Consider the following 18,115-nt stretch of genomic DNA (forward strand, 5'->3'; position numbering starts at 1 on the left):
AAATATAAAAAAGATGACTTCCTAGTGTGTAGTAGCGTGCAGTGTGTACTATGTGGTGACTTTAGATATAGCCAATAACTAACTAATAATTTAATTAATAGTGTTTTCATTAAAAATTAAATTCTAGTATTTATAAACAATGGTATTGTGGAAAAGTCAAAAACCTCTGATAATACAGTACATTTACTATTTTTATTTTACAAGTGATAAAACAATTAGTATTAATAATGTAGTATTAATATACTACTTAATAATGTTAAAACCAGATTTCTCATAAGTGGGTAATTCTAATAATATTACTCATTAGAAGTGAAATGTCATAATCACATTATTATATTATGATTTTGCTATCTGGGACTGTAACAAAAAAATCTAAAAAATATATAAGCACAGTTTTTTCATAGTAATTTTAAGTTGAAACTTAGACGAAATTAGATGTTTGAACGAAGATTAACGATATTCATTATTTTGTTATAATTCAAAAACATTATACGTGACGACTTATAACTTTTACTTATATTATTATATTTTATACATACAAAAAAGTTCTATAATGCAATGTTTGAAGCAAAATTTAATTCAGCACATTGTTTTACTATCAGTAAAATAAATTACTTGAATAGGTAGTGGCAATATAAATATAATATTATCTATGTACCTATATTAGAATATTGTAAGTATCATATGAAAATGATATTGGTATTGAAACTAAAGCAATTATTAATATTTTACTTAACATATTAATATAGTACAGTACTAAAAAAGATATTGTATAACCATTAACCAAATAATATACATATATTTACATCGGTATAAGAAAAAAATGTCATAGTTCTAATTTTTACTGAATGGTATCAGTATGATGCACCTAGCTAAAAGCTTATTTAACTAAATCAGTGACTGTGATTATCGTTTTAAGAGATAATAACTTGGTTTTTATTTTTAGGAAGCTTGTTCTGGAGATGAACCTAATTGTAATATGTTAAAATATGAAATAATGCTATAATGTAAACATAATGCAGTAAATATTATAACTTGTAAAAATATTTTTTAGATTAAAAATTTGTTTGATGGGAGGGGGGGTGCCCCCATGACTTAGTTCTAATATTCTATGGGGGTAGGTGGGTATAAGTTAGAACACAGATATGTAAGTATAGAACTATAGAATAACTAAGTATATAAATATTGTTAACGGATTGTACATATAATTTAATTATTTACGCAATAATAAAAAAAATATTTATGATACATGTACATTGCACATGTATGAACTATCATTACTTGTATGATGTCCAGTATCGTCCTTTATCAAAAAGCCATAAGTTTGAGACAACCATAATATAAACATAAATATTAATTAGGCATCGTATATCAACTTGGTACTTATATCTTAGAAGTATTTATATGAAATGTAATTTGCTGACAAATTTGAAATTTATACTTACGTATAACTTATTGGAGGTTTTTCATCCATCCTTTTTTCAGTGGTCTATAAAAAAAAAATATTTTGTATACACCTAAATATTATAAGCAGATGTCTAATTACTACATTGATTTTTAACTTATAATATTATAAAAAACAATGTTCACAAATTAATAGTGTAATCGGTACACAAAAGCACATGTTAATTAATAATTACATTATTAAGAAAAACATGGACACTCTATAAACACTGTATTGGTTACAGAGTTAGGACATATATATTAATTATTAGTTATTATATTAGTTAATACAATTAGATTTTCTGTGAACAATATGCTCAGGACTCAGGAGTCGGGACTGGAGAAATTTATCAATTTAACGATAATTTACGTACATTTTACCGGTAAAATCCCCATCTCTATTCTCTAGTGTAGCCGCGTTGAATTGGCCTCGTTACTACGTCGGTCAACAATATGTATCTACTATCTACGTATTGGCAACGGGCACTCATGCAATTATATATATTTTGTGTTTAATCATCGATAAAATCAATCGATTTTAAATACGCAATATTTTTTTATGAGCGTATGAGGTTAAAAATTTGACAACATTCAACAAAATCGCTAACATGTTTAAATAATTTCAAGTTAGAAATTCACAAAAATGTTTCTTTTTATATCTAAGCTTTGAAAATGTAATACATGATCCCCCTTCGGTTATCTTACGTTTAACAACAAAAAAAAAAATTACCGACAAGGCAAATTAATTTTTTACAATCAATAATTTTCTTATTTTGTTGTTATTCAAAAAATATTATCCGTAAATACTTGAAATTTTCATCAAATGTTTTTTTTTTATAATATTCTATACATGTGTTGCGTGCACCCATCTTTTAGGAGAAGGGGACAGGATAGGTTAAAAAGCGTCAAATGATCAACAATTTGTAGCTCGATGAATTATTTATTAAAAATTGTAAAAAAGACAAGTTAAATTTATACTGGTTAGCTATTCGAATTAACGACGAATACTGGTGTCTTAGAAAATAGCGATTGCTCGAATATTCTCCAAGTCCGAAAATATCGAAAATAATCTAAGTCCAACGAGAAAATAGTGATTACCATAATCGAAGAGGTACAGGAGTGCGTACGTAAGGTGGCAAGATCACGTCTGAATAATGGGCCGCTCCCAGGGCTCCTATATAGTCTTATCCCCTCCCTTTACTAGATCCCTGGCGGACTGCGTCGGTGGTTCTCACAGTCCGTGGGGCCTTCCATAACTAGATGGTTGACTATTTCGTAGTGCGAACACTGACTTATGACTCAGGGTTGCAGATGTGCATTTGGTCGATGTGGGGTATCGTTATAATAAGTGCGTATACCCAAGGCCGTGTTATCATAGTCCAAGATCTAATTCATAGAATCTATTGCGCGTCGCGGAGTTCCCGCAGATATTCTTACCGGCTCGGGTTCTATCATCTGGCCGTTGGCGGATGCTGAATCTGTTGATAACAATTATAATGTTGCTCTCCCAGGGTCTTGTGCACTACGCTGACATCATCCCAACCATCTATGTGTTATCCTAGTACATTAGATATTCGTATATTCTAACTATGTGTAGGAGCGGAGTAGAGGGGTCCCGTACGTAGTACAAGACCAAATTTTCAAAATATTTAGCCTCGTTTTGAGTTTATTATAAACATTTATAAAATTTTTATTCTATCAATTTCAATAAAATGTTATTTGTTGGATCATGAAGATTACAAATTTAATACAAGATTCCTTATAACTGTTTATGATAGTAGTTGATAAATAATAAAGATCCATAGGCATGTTTTTTTTTATAAGCATTTATAATATAGATGTTGACATAAATGTATTAGTTTAGTCATAAGTTTGTCTACCTTTATCAAAAAAAAATGTCTACAAGCAAATCGATTTCTCATGTAGTGGTTTTGTTATTTTGTTAGTTTTGTTATTTTTTTTATATTATTTTTGAAGTGAAACTTTTCTATACGCACGAGAGGAGTAAATTTTCAAGGTCGTGACACACGGGACATTAAACGAAAATCCGTCACGATTTATAACGGTTACCATAACAACAATTTAAAGACAATGGCAACCAATAAGCATTATTATAATAGCTTTAAAACCCACGGAAAGATAGATAAGATAAGATATGATGAAGAAATATGAAAATATAAAGATAATATCTAACCTATCTCTGTACCAAATGATCCAGTGTACTTCATTGCACGGCAACCAATAAATATAATTTTTTAATAGTTATATTATTGTATTGAATGACAATTTAAAAATATTATTAATTTATCATTTTGTATTGTTATTTTTATTTAATCTAAAATCTAAACCTAGCTGACTAGACGTTACTAATGTAAATATTTCGACGTTAGTGCATGCGGTTTGCATATTTTAACAAATAAGCATATAATAATTATACCTAATGGTCCTAAAAGGCGTTGAGAAAAAAAGACACGTTTATAATAATATATCAAATATTTTAAGATTCAAAGAATTCAATTTGTCGTACTTCCTAAAATGTTATTTACTTGGTTTGCAGCCTATTAACGAATACAAATTAAATTAACATAGAATACAATTTACTTAGGTCCTAGTTCATATAAATTGATGATAGTAAATTATGTATACAATTTAGATCGAGAAACTGGAATTGAGTTTAAAGTGGTAAATAAATTACTTGCGAACGAAGCGACCCATTTTGTAGAGAGTGTAACTTAACTGATTATAGTTATTTACACCCTCTGAATTTTAGTGAAATTACGCGCCTGCACTTGTGTAGGTACTAGGTAGGAAAAGGAAATTCAACATTACGTTGAAACACATTTATATTAGATTTTATATTATCGTGTTATTAAATTTGGCAACGTTGTACAATCGTGCAACAGTATTAAATGCGCGCGCATCGTATTCTACCGTCCTATAATTCATGTGTCCAGCATTCCGAAGTAAATAATAATAATAATAGTAATAATAATAATAATAATATAAATACTGCCCACTGACTATATACCTACGTGAAGAATTTACCCCCTGAACTCCGCGTCCGCCATTGTGGCGACTGGCGAGCATAGACAGTTGCAAGTTATAATATATTTTATACTTATGGAGGATATCTTACAATAGTAAGGATAATACCTAACCCATTGCAAAACATTTCAAACCTCGTCTTTGTTACACACACACACACACACACACCACCCACCACCCCCACTAACACACACACTCTATCTAAGGCTTAAATCGTGGTTTTTTTTTTCGTCGAAACACGTAAGTACCTATGTCGTACGTACGATGTTGTCTGTTCGGACTACACCCGTCAAAAAAATATAATAATGCACAGTGTGGTATATATTTCTCGTGTAACGATTTTCTTATTTTGTTGTAATTAAAAAATGTAGATACTTGAAAATTTCACTGAATGTTTATATTAGCATTTTCTATACACGATAAAATTTTGAAAATAATTTGACTCTTTTTGAGCCGTTTACGGACATTGTCAGTTCTCATTTTTTTTTATAATTCCAACGAAATATTATTCTGTTCAAGATAGACATAATGAAATAAAAAGTACTTTCCAGTTCCCTCATAGGAAAACTGTAAAGAAAAACTTGATCGTTACAACAATTTTTTTTCAATGCATTTTACGTTTTTTGAAATTATTAATTACAACAAGGTGTTTACAAATAAACGATGTTTTAATCCACAGTTTCCAGTCCATATATGCTATCTTAGTAATTTTACCTTTTTTATAATACGATTTTCTACACGTTTCGACTGGACAATAGAACAAACATTTTTGATAAGATATTATATTGTAATAAAGTATAAACTAATAATATTATGTACGATTGCGCGCAAGAATTGTTGCAATGTTGCCGGATTAGGCGTAAATATGGTAAATGCGTTCAAATGTTTTAAAAACTTTTGATTTTTATCCAATAAATGTGTATTTTAGTTGGTCCTGATTGCCATATTTTGTTGACAAAATTGTGTTATCCAATTTCATCAGTATAAAGTAACTACCTAGCTGAACATATTTTTCTAGTCGTCTTTTCTTAATTAATATTAATGTAATAGTGATATAAGTAGGTATAGGTAACTCAACTTTACTTACGTGCGAGTGCATATTGGTACTTTGGATAGGTAGGAAAAGGAAATTAAACATTACGACAAAACACAATTTATCTTAGATTTTATTTTGCCTTATTATTAAATTTGGCAACATTGTACAATCGTGCAACAGTATTTAACGCGCGCATCGTATTCTACCCTCCTATAATTCGTGTGTCGAGCATTCCGATGTAAATAATAATAATAATATAATAATATAAAGACTGCGCACTGACCTTGGGCTGCATACCTACGTGGAGAATTTACCCCCTGAACTCTGCGTCCACCCTTGTGGCCAGCATGGACAGCTGCAGGTTCTGATATATTTTATACTTATGGATGATATCTTAAAATATAATGAATACCTACCTAATAAATTATTGTCTTTAAATGTCTTATAATAGTATTATTAGTAATAATATTATTATAAGACATTTCGAACCTCATCTTTATTACACACTCACATCCACACAAACACTCATCCACACACGCTATATAATATGTGTGTCTTTTTGTTCTGCCCGTGACAAAAGCGCTTACGCGCCTGTTATATATTATTATTTAACGACAATGCTTGTTCTTTGAGATACAGTGAGTGTACTTATAAAGAATACTTTATACCATAGGCGTACACAACATACACTTTCTGGTCAAGGCTGGAACAATTACCATACTACCCAAATACTTCGATAGTGCTTTAATTTTTTTTAACACAGCCATACAATCATACATTCAAATTGTAAACAAATAACTATGTTATTTGTATCGATAAAAAGAAAAAACTAACATGAATAAAAAATCTAAATATAATTAAACAACCTGGTTGTATAAAATAAATCTGCATTTATAAAAAAAAAATCTATATTAGGTAAAATAAAATCTATTAGGTTGAATAAAAATCCTAATACTTATAAAAATAAATATAATTGAATAAATAATCTAAAATGCACGAAAAATCTAATTAATCAATTATAAAAAAAGTCAAGTTATATTTTTTTTTAACAAATTACATTTTTTTTATTCTATTATTTATTCAATTTTTTTATTAAACTTTATTTTTTTTAAATTAGTTTTTTTATTAAATATATATAGGTTTAATCAACTTGCATTTTTTTATTCCATTTAAATTTTTGTATTCATTTTAGATTTATTTAATAAATTATATTAGTATTCAAATTACATTTTGAATAAAAAATGGATAATGAAAAATAAAAATATATTAAAAAAAAATTATCCTTATTTAGATAAAAAAAAAGTTAAGTTATAATTTTTAATTCTTTTTAATTTTTGTATTCAAAAAAAATTTTTTGTTGAATGTAAAATTATTTTTATTTATCATGAAGGCTTAGTAGACATTTTATAAGATGAGGTTCATCTGATAGGACATACATTTTTTGTTTGTCATCAGATGGATGTAAAAATAATTGTTCACATTATTTATTTGACAACCGACTCCAAATACTGACTTCACATTCATTTCATTATATTACCAGATGAAAAAAAAAATACACCACTATTTAATAGAATAATATTATAATTATAATATGCTATGTAGGTATATAATGTATTCGCTATGTATCTATATTTTAAAGTGAATATGTTTGTATTTTTCTTTTCTAAAATATTCATATAATAAGATGTTATATATAATGATTAGGTATAAGCAAAAATAATAATAAAAAAAAAACAATAATATATATGGTAGATCAAACCAGTTTGATCATTTAGACATAAAATTGTTTAACTAATTTCAGTAAATAGCTTTAAATAAAGATCTAAAATAAAATTGTATGCACTGCGTTGGAAGGGATACAGGGAACGAAAGAGATAATAAGCATTTAATGGCGCTCATAGTATGTCCATCATTAGAGACCGTTAGGTCTGCCGACGCTGTAGTATTCTTGTCTGCTGATATTTCTGCTCCAGATGCTAAGCGTCGACGTCTGTTTCGCAAAGTGGGTTCCCGGATCCGATTCATCTCCTCGATTTTTAGATGTTGGAGTATCCAATTTTGTACACTCACGGGGTATAATACGTCCTCACCGTTTACATTTGACGGCGAACTAGAGCTGGCGAGGGACGCGACTGAGCTGGATCCGCCATCTTCGCCTTTAGTTTTGCCGTCGATTTGTCGTCGATTTCTTTACATGTAAAAAAATTAAATATACATTTTATTACACAGTTACTGAAAAGAGTAAAGCATTTAATATTTTTTAATGTGACCGTGTGACCAATCACCCTATGATGTGTATAGATATAACCAAGCCCTGCGACCCATAGATTTATTATATTCTCTTCGACTGCCTAATATAATTTACTCAACACTTTTCCCAATTTTTCCCAATCAATATGATTCTAATCAAAATCTAAACGCATTTTTAGTTTTCCTGTTAAAATTATCGATACATTTGAAAACCTCTGATACAGAGTTTTTGAATTCAACACTTTTTTGCCATGCTTATACTTATTCAGTTATGCAATAATGATAAGCACCATAAGCGCAACTAGGGGGGGGGGCTTAGATGGCTTAGCCCCCCCACCCAAAAAAAAAACTTTTAATAGACCCCGCAAAACAAATTATTCAATTGTTTCCTAAAATATTAATATACCTTTAAAAATTCCACTGTAAGTATTTCTTATTTTTTTTGGAAAAAATGTAATTATCTAATTATTATTTAAACTTTATAATTATTTTATATTGCCTGTGATAAATAAGGTAAATATCAGTAGCTGTATGCCTGTATTTATTTTAATTAATCAATTTATGTCGGTATATTGTTATTTGTTAGTTGAAATTATTATACATAATTTTACAGTATATGCACTTAACTATAATATAGATACAGTGAGTTGCGAAATAAAAATTGTACCCGGAAAAAAACTCAGACTAACAATCCTGGAAAAAAAATCCCCGAACTTAGGAAATATAACTCCCGGACTACAATATTACTGACAACCACATGAAATTTATTGATCAAAAATTTTTTAAAAGCTAATTAGTGTAATATTTGTAACTAAATATTAATAATGTGGTCATTACGCTAATTAGTTTTTAAAAAATATTTGCTCAGATCTATCCATGTAGCTGTGAGTAATATAAACATTAAACTTATATTGTAGTCTGGGGATTTTTATTCTGATTACCACAGACAGTACCTATATTATTATTGTGAAAAATGAAACTCGAGTAAATAAATATTTGGTCTTTTTGTATGGTTTTTTTTATATTTTTAAGGGGCCCCTACGGGTTACTTTTTATGTAATATCAGGTGGAGGCTATAGCCTCCCTAACATTTTAGCTTTAGTTGCCCATTGATAAGCACACCCTGCGTAGTAAGCTAAATAATGTATTGTGCCTCGAATGACAAAAGTATAATATTATATGGACTGCGAAGGCTCGCCAAATCTAAATAATGTGTTATGTATTAAAGAAATAGCTATAAAGTAGAGTATAGTGACCATGGCAGATATTGCTCGCATTGTCGATTCCTTAATACCATGTAAAAATAGGATGTATTTACCTCCGACCTGCATCGTGCTGGCTGGCAATGGGCTCGGTTTTGGTAGGCCTCGATAATATTTTCAGTGGGTTAAGTCTAGGCCGTAACTCCGACCTACTCCACACGTCGAGGCCATTGTATTTAGGAACGATCTTTGTCTGCAAATTCCGCCGAGATTTTGTTTCTGACAATTTGTCAACGTGGACTGAAATCATAATGGCATAGATTAAATTTAAATAATACAAATAAAAAATAACGTGTTTAAATTACAGGAAATATGCCAGAACTTGTAAACCGGACGTGGATTTTTTTTTACTTTTTAGGTAGGTATCTATTTGTATACAACAATAACAAGACATTTTCGAAAATAGTCGGGAGAAATAAATAGTCCACTGTTCGAGCGTGACACATTTTTTTATTTTTTTAAAAATAATTATTTATTATTATTTTGGTAGGTTTGAGTAGTTTTTGTTATGATGATATTTTTTTTTTCATTGAAATTTACTCAATATAACAGCACTGGTGGTAACTATTTTTTAAGGGTAATAACTTTAATTAAATAATCTATTCATTAATATTTTAAAACAAAATACAATTATGCAATTTGAAGAAAAACAATGAATAAATAAAAATATTTACCTATATACATAAACGAAATTAAAAAATAATGTAGATACTCACTATTATTCCAATCTTTATCGGCGGAGTCAATATTGACAGACTCCACGGTGATAGCCGCGATCGAGACGATCGAAATCAAGATTATTATCTTCGCTGACACCATGGCGTTGCACATTGATGGCTAAAATTTGAAACTCAGAAGACAAAAATAATGCTACTAGGTAGTTCCCTTGTATAAGCCACCTCAGTGATGACGGCGACGGCAGACGGCTGTTGTGTAGATACCTACATTACGCATCACGAAAACGTGCGGATGATTCTAGCTCCTCCTGTGACGTTTTTTTGGTAGGGCTATAGTAGTTTAGATAAGCCTACCGAAAAAAACCGCCACTAGAGACGCTAGAATGATCTGCACGTTTTCGTAACGCGTACTGTAACTATAAGAAGGGGTTTCGGTGCGCACCTACCGGTAGGCCGATGCACTCTCGAAAACTGTAGTCGGTGGGCGTAGCGTTCCGGTATAGCGTTCGTATTACCATTGATTATACACTGCAGGGCTAAATTTTTATGCGGTTTTAACCTATTGAAAGTGTGCGGTTTTGGTCTGTATTTTATCGCGAGTGTGCAGTTTTAGGAGTAAACGAATATAAAATAAAGATAATAGTGATGACATTTTCAAAGCACTTTTGAAAACTACATAGTTGACATTAAAGCTGATGAGTGATGACTATTCTACTTTGGAAAAAAATTTGCATTATGGATTGAACAAATAACAACCAAACCCATAAAAAATGTTCTAACTTGCTATGAAAACATATTATATTCTTCAATATACAGACTTTTAATTATGTTAGCTTCTTTACCAGTTACTACTGAAACTAGTGTAAGATCATTTTCGACCCTTAGGTGGTTGAAAACATATTTGAGGAATACAATAAGTGAAAATCAACTTAATGGGTTAACATATTATACTGAACATTCACCGTGACTTGGGAAGTATCTGTTGGAGAAGTTATAGACAATATGGCTAGAAAGAATCGTCGCATTAGACTGATATGAATACTATTGTTTACCTACTATTTGCATTGAATCGTGGACATTTACCCCCGATTGTTTTCGATATAGTAGGGCATTTCCCCCCATATAGGTATTTTTGATGTGAACATTTTCCACCCATTTTTTTTTAAAGTTTATTATTGACTAATAATATTTTATTTAAAAAAAATAAAAATAATATTGTATTATTAAAATTAATATTATTAGTCAATAATAAACTTTAAAAAAAAATGGGGGGGAAATGTCCACATCAAAAATATATAAGGAGGAAATGTTCTACTAGACCGAAAACAGTCCGGGAGGGAAATGTCCATTTACCATTTTGCATTATAATTATTTATGAAAAAAGTAAAACAATTTATTTTAAATAAATATTTGGAGGTTAAACACATATTTAAATTATACGAACTATATAATAATATATTGTATTTCAGTATATCAAACAATTCAACTTATAAGCCAAAATTCAACCCAAATGACTTAGACTTATAGAGAAATTCTAATTATCGAGAAAATTAATCGCACATATTGTAATAGGTTCCAACATTGAAATGCGGGGAGCATGGGATTCCTTAGAATTATCAAAAATTCCACTTATAGAAGTTCCACTGTATATATAATTATATAAAAATATAATTTACCAAGCTTTGCGATTGAGATCTAGTCATTTCACGTTTATGTGTTCTAAGGTTTTAACCGAATTGACCTATTCACTTTTATTCTTGTTTTCTCTCCATTCACTATAATATTTAAAAATTTAAATTAGCTACTTAATAATTATATAATGGAATTCGTCACGACTGAAGGCTATAGATCAAACAGTAAAATTGTACATTGTAACAATGGGTATTTTTACAAAATTAAATGTACAAGAACAAATTCTAAATCATTGCAATGTATACAAACAGACTGTTCTGCAACCGGTATTTATGCTAAATTTTATTATATTTAAAACATTTTTTTAGTGAATTAGATAGGTAATAAATTATCTAAGTTTATTTCTTGAGTTAGTAGATTGTAGGAGTTAGTAAATTTCTTAGCATTTTTAAAAAGACACTAGTGTAAAAGAAATCTGTTTCATTTTCTGGAAATTAAAAATTCACTATACATTTAGTATTTTTATAATGATTGTAACTATAGCCACTAAGTCATTTTTTCAAATAAAAGTAATTTTTTTATTAAGCCTGAAAGTCCCCTTTTTTCCTTACCTATATGATAATTGTAATGTAATATTTTTTTAAAATAATTTAATTTACATTAAAATAGTTGGTTTTAATAAATTCAATTTGAAAAAATATGAGAGTCTACAGGCACCTAATTTAAATAGGTTTCTAATGTAATAAATATGATAATTTCTGTGGAAAAATCTTGCACATTGACTTACAAATAGCTGTATTACCAATTTCTTAAAGGTCTCATCGTGGAAAATTTATTGTATGAGAAACGTACTCACACTACACATGGCCCTGACATGAAGTATTTAGTTAATTTTAAATTTTACTCGTATTTAAATAATATTAAATAATAATTAGCCGAAGGTCAAAATATGTATAAGAAATTATTGAAACCATTTGAAATGAGTCTATGTGGTTTTTTATATTTTTAAGGGGCCTTTACGGGTTACTTTTTATGTAATATCAGGGGGCTTTAGCCCCCCCCCCCCCCGACAACATTTCAGCCCTATAGTAACGCCACTGCGGCTGTGTAAATCGCGTATTAATTTAAAAAACCAGGTACATATTACCTATATATCAAAATTAATTTACAAGAATTTATAATAATATCTATAGTGATTTACACATTTACATTACATCTCGGTCTATTCATAAATAGTAAACCGTGATTTAATCTTTTTAATACAATTACCCCAAAAAATGTCTATTGTTGCATTCATTCACCGCATTTTATTGCAAACACCACTTTTGGAATACCTGTTGGTTGGAAAAATATAAATGGGAGGAAGCTTTAGGCACATGTCGTAGGTATATTGCAGATATTGTCGATTTAATATAATTTAACATATATTTTGTACACGTAATATAGGTGGGAAATAATTTAGTAATTTAGATATTAAGATAGGTCAGGCCTGATTATGATACTATTGTGAATAAAGTAATATATATATAACCTATTTACGTGGAACCTTGTTTTAAATTTCCAATCCTTAGCTATAAAAGTTGAACATTTTATACATTTTTAACTACAAAATAATTATTAAATTTTAAATTTGATAAATTTTGTCAAAATCTGAACTTAAATGTTTATTAAAAAAAGTCATGCCAATGTATTTTTATATTTTTTAACTGCTATTGTAACAATATATCGGGAGCATTGTATTAAATGTTTAAGCATTATCACCCAACAAATAAAATTTCTTCGACAATTATAGAAAAAAAATTGAAAACTGACAATGTCCTTAAACAGCTCAAAAAGAGTCAAAATACTTTCTAAATGTTATGGTGTGTAGAAAATAAAAATATAAACATTCAGTAAATTTTTCATGTTTCTACAGTTATTCGTTTTTGAATAACAGGCCTGGGCCTGGGAAGCAAGATGTGCTGAGGTGACAGAAAATATTATATATAAAACCGTCATACGCGCATGTACGGGACAGTCCCGTTGTCGTCGAGTATATTGGCGAGAACGTAGGTACGACGATTGTGCGTGTGAAACGGCAGTCGTAGTACGGGCTAAGTATTTTGATTAAGCGAATTATTTATGTTTGTTTTTGAATTTTAATAAATGTGTTTCCGACCTGAAAAATTATATGTTTTATTTGAGTAGCCACACAATATCCTACGTACTTCTTGAATCTGATCTGTAACCGTTTGATTTATGGTCGTTGAAGATTGAAAGTCTAAACAGTAACGTATCGATATCGACTTCTAGTCTCTAGAGAGCCAAACTGTATCCGGTTAATTTATGGTCTTTTGGTAAAACTCAAGACTCAAGTGTCAATAGAGGTATATCACTGAAAAGTGCATATACGACACAAGACATTAAAAAAAGCCACCGCGTACCTACCTATGTGTTTCTCATTTTAATGAAAGCGACATAATAAGCTGTTGGAACTTGGAATTATTGTGGTTTGAATAATTATTACCTAGGTACTTAAAAAGATACAGTGAACATTAAAATAGCGGGTAAGTGGGTGATGCTCTGCTGTACAGTAGGTTAAAAGTGGGTCACTGTAATAATGCAGTAGATGGTGTTAAATTTGAATTAAATTAGGTATATAATATCATTGTATACGAAAAACGATTCTGAGCGGAGACGGTTTGTCAGTCTAGGATACATTACCTATATTTTATTTATGTTGTTATTACTTACTATTAATATGTAGGTATAACGTACCTAGGTAGCTGTTCAAAAGACGTGTGCCAATTATGTCTGGTATGCCTCGGTGCGAAAATAATTAGGGGGCTACATAAAACGCCATTAGCATAAAAAATAATTATTTTTATTAGCAAGATGTTAATGTCCGCACACACTGCTGCGGTAGCGGTAAAATGAGTCCGGACCATTGAACTAAATATAATAACGTTAATATCAATGGTCCGGACACAATTTGGCACGGCCAAGACAAAATAATATTACCGCCACCGCTGCAGTGGTCAGTGGGTGGGACCTTTATAAGTAAATACAATTAATAAAATTAAAAATTACTTCACGTAATTTTCTTAAATGTTCTTGGCTATAAGTATACTTTAACAGACACATTTGTCATGGCGATACAAATACAAATGTATTTATTTAATTTAAATTTAAATTATAAAAATATTGTGTACTAGGTAATATTATGTAACAGTCAAGTTCATATCACAAGGTTGTTATCAAGAATTGTTACTGATAATACATTTTAACGCACGGCACTAATTCGATTTTAACAATATAAAATGTAGCGATCCGATGTCGATTATTCGAGTGAATAACTAATAGACTGTTAACTGGTAAACTAAAATTTAACTGCCTCTTAAATATTTTTTAAAGAACGTTTATTGTTGATACAACGAAATTTGTTTAGCGAGGCATTAAAACGGCTATCGGTCCATCAAACGTTTAAAGATCTTTTATGCTACCGGGCAGACTTCAGATCAAAGCACAATATTAAAGACAGTATAAGATACTATCTTTAATCGTGGATCAAAGATAAGCAAGAATACGATCAGACTGCTTTAAATCAAATGTCGCTTCTTTATTGTTCTCGTCCACATAAAGAGTAGGTAATTCATATTTATAATAATTTTTATATAATTCTAATATTAATGACTAGTAGGTAGTTTATTCTTTATCTTTATGATTGTTCTATGGTCATACCGCAGATTTAACTGAGGTTAGTTTTATGATGCTCCCGTATTAGACTAGTGAATACTGACTATATTTGTACTTTATAGTCTCGTCACTCGTCAGTGTGCAATCCAGTATCCGCATTCTGCAATCATCTTTTCTGCCGCCAGTCTGCTTGGTCTACACTCCGCAACAAAATTAATCTGTTGGCCGTTTCCGCTTGTCGCTTTGTCCGCATATTGAAGATGACAGAAAACAAGGGTAAGTGATGTTGTCCATAACGCGACTGTAAATTTAACATGAGTCCCATCTACAAATCGATCTAAAGGCAACTCTTCGGGCTGTGAATAATAATATTAAGTTGCATCTAATTCTTTTTTTTTTTTTATTAAATTTGTTAAATATATTTAAGTATGTGTTTCATAACCATTGATCTCTACATATAACAGCTAATTGTTATTTGTTACATACCTACTACCTAAATTGTTTCAAAATGTGTCTAGTGCATTGACAAGAATAATAATATGTTAAATATACTTTCCATTTAAAAAAAAATCCACAGTTTAAATTTTTAATAATAGCTTATATTTGTTAACTTTTCTTATAATAATATATTATTAAAAGGGTAAATAAACAATGCATTCACACAATTTAATTTAAAATAATTATTTATCAATCTCTCTTGTCTAACTCACATATTTGAAAATATTGAATCTACTCTCCTGTAAAAACATTATTTTGTATGTCTTACAACATTTTTGAACTAAGCCATGAATATCTCTTCTGTGGTTTGTACTTAAGCCAAATTAACATTAAAGGTCGAAACAAAAATATTTAATCATACAGTGCCAATATTATATTCATCAGATGTGTCATTGTCATATGGTGAGGCAATGGTCTTAAAATTGTTATATACTTATATTACGAACACAGCTATGTACCATGCCATAGTAATAAATAATCATTTAAATATTAATATTATATCATTGTTTGTTATTTAAACTTTATAGTTAATATACAATAATTTCAGATGAATAATAACTGAATATGCAACTCTTCTATTTTAGTAACACAGTAAATATAACTTACAGGATTATTTTATTTTAGTTAATTTTCATCCAATGAATAATGTACATTTTTGAATGAGATTTTTACTGTGAAGTATCATTTTAAATTTTCCCAGTAATTTTCTTGAGCGTAAAACTATCTTATGAACCAAATTATGGGTCTGGAATTTTTAGTTTTTGCAAATTCAAAAATTTTAACTTTTTACTAAGTTAAGTTACTTTTTTTTCAAATTTAACTTTTAACTTAACGAGTTAAAAAAAATTGTGAACTGACCCAGCCTTGCATTTATTAATAACTATTAATGTTGCTTCTATGGTTTCGACTCCTCGTATTTTAATTGGTCAACAAATTGCCCTACACAGCGATAATATATATTTACACTGTTGAATATTGATTATTCCAAAGTCAATTATAAGAAATTAATTTTAACAAGATTGTGGTAGTAAACAAAAATATGATTTAAAAATAATTATAAAAAAAAAAAATTATATTTAAACAATACTAAACATTGTTTTTTTTCATACTACTTTTTTCAAATACTTCATACTTGAAAAAACAAAGAAGAAAAAATGCACACAACCTTCAGAAGAAAAGATATTAATCGCCTACCAGTGACAGAGACCACAACCTTAGTATCCAGTTATCCATCAATCATCAGTCACCACTCTCGGTAGGTGCTCAAATATTTATTTATTATTATTTTTTTTTAATTTGAATATTAATCATTAATATAGCGTCTCAATCTCATTTGTTTCAATCAGTCGAAGTTACAATCTGACGAGTACATCCACTTGCGTGACGCCATCGCTACTGAAGGAGACGTGACCAACATTGGTCATTTGACCATTCTCTCAGCTACTCATGTTGGAAGCCCACACATGATGCATTCAATCGTGAATTGCAACGGGAGCAAGACTATGATCTAGATGAGCTGGCTGAAAGAGTTGAACAAATGTGCCAAAAATAGAGCCAAACACCATCTTCCTCTTTTGTTTAACATAATCAAAAATCAGTGAAAAACTATACCAATAATTATACCACTAAATAGCAGATTTGTGATGTTTAAAACATTTTGTTTTAAACATCTAAATTAATCAAACATGGTTTTGTTTAAAACAAATGATTTAAACAATATAAAAAAAACAGTTGTTTAAAACAAATGATTTAAACAATATAAAAAAAACAGTTGTTTAAAACAGAAAAACATAATTTATGTGCATATAACTTATAATTTATAAGTTCATACTGGTCATTCCTATTGTTTTTTTTTTTGTTTCAAACAAATTTGAAATTTATAACATTTATAATAATTAATTTACTTATTCAAATTACTAACAGTATATATACTTCTATGGTTCTATTACTTCTGTAGTTCTATAGGTAATATATTTGTTTAATTTTAATTTTTAATACCTATTTCATTTACAAATTACAACACAAACTTATACAACAGAATTATAAAATATTAAAATGTATTGTTTAATGTTAACTGTTCAGTCATAACAGTTGACACATAACAAGTCATAATGTAAAGCATAAGCTATATAGAAATTAGAAATAGAATTATTAAAATTACATACAAATAAATAACATAATTAGTAATTATAGTTGTACTCCAACATAAATATAAATTTATATAAATTATAAATATAGATACCTACAGTAATAAACCACTATAGAGCATATTATATTAATATATTATGTATTATCGTATATTTCATATGACTATTATTATCATATTATACAACTTTGAACTTAAACAGTGTCGTGTAAAAATTTAAATAATTATTAATAAATAATGAACAACTGTACATACTTATATAAGTATATTATAACATAAATCGAAACATAGATATATATATCTACCAGTAAAAGGTAATTTCAAATTTTCAAACAGACCCTGTTCGGCCGCTGATAACATATAATATTATGACTGTCAAAAAATTTACATTATACCCTCTGACAGAGTGGCGACCAAATTGAGGCCGGGAGATTGAAATCTATCCAGGCCA

The 18,115-nt window shown here is 29.2% G+C and overlaps 1 protein-coding gene and 1 long non-coding RNA gene across 2 annotated transcripts; one reads left to right on the top strand and one right to left on the bottom strand.

The window, feature by feature from the left end:
• Positions 1–7,101: 7,101 nt before the first annotated feature.
• LOC132936186 (uncharacterized) lies at positions 7,102–14,117 on the bottom strand. Its single transcript, XM_061002878.1, has 4 exons — positions 14,103–14,117; positions 9,753–9,977; positions 9,093–9,276; positions 7,102–7,712 (listed from the first exon to the last, which is right to left on the bottom strand). The coding sequence occupies exons 2-4, from the start codon at positions 9,865–9,867 to the stop codon at positions 7,322–7,324; spliced, it is 690 nt and encodes a 229-aa protein (XP_060858861.1). The 5' UTR covers positions 9,868–9,977; positions 14,103–14,117; the 3' UTR covers positions 7,102–7,321.
• A 1,125-nt stretch (positions 14,118–15,242) lies between these two features.
• Positions 15,243–17,259, top strand: LOC132933037 (uncharacterized). Its single transcript, XR_009662881.1, has 3 exons — positions 15,243–15,296; positions 16,665–16,773; positions 16,865–17,259. It is a non-coding gene; the product is annotated as an uncharacterized LOC132933037 (long non-coding RNA).
• The last annotated feature ends 856 nt before the right edge of the window (positions 17,260–18,115 follow it).

Source organism: Metopolophium dirhodum, chromosome 1 (assembly GCF_019925205.1).
Source record: "Metopolophium dirhodum isolate CAU chromosome 1, ASM1992520v1, whole genome shotgun sequence".
In the NCBI taxonomy this organism is placed as follows: Eukaryota; Metazoa; Arthropoda; class Insecta; order Hemiptera; family Aphididae; genus Metopolophium; species Metopolophium dirhodum.

What these genes read in the sequence shown, in the direction of transcription:
- LOC132936186 (XM_061002878.1), bottom strand. Translation starts at nt 9,867, where the DNA reads ATGTGCAACGCCATGGTGTCAGCGAAGATAATAATCTTGATTTCGATC. An exon ending in CGATAAAGATTGGAATAATA is followed by an intron (nt 9,277 to 9,752) that starts GTGAGTATCTAC and finishes TTATGATTTCAG; the next exon opens with TCCACGTTGACAAATTGTCA. An exon ending in CAGCACGATGCAGGTCGGAG is followed by an intron (nt 7,713 to 9,092) that starts GTAAATACATCC and finishes TTACATGTAAAG; the next exon opens with AAATCGACGACAAATCGACG.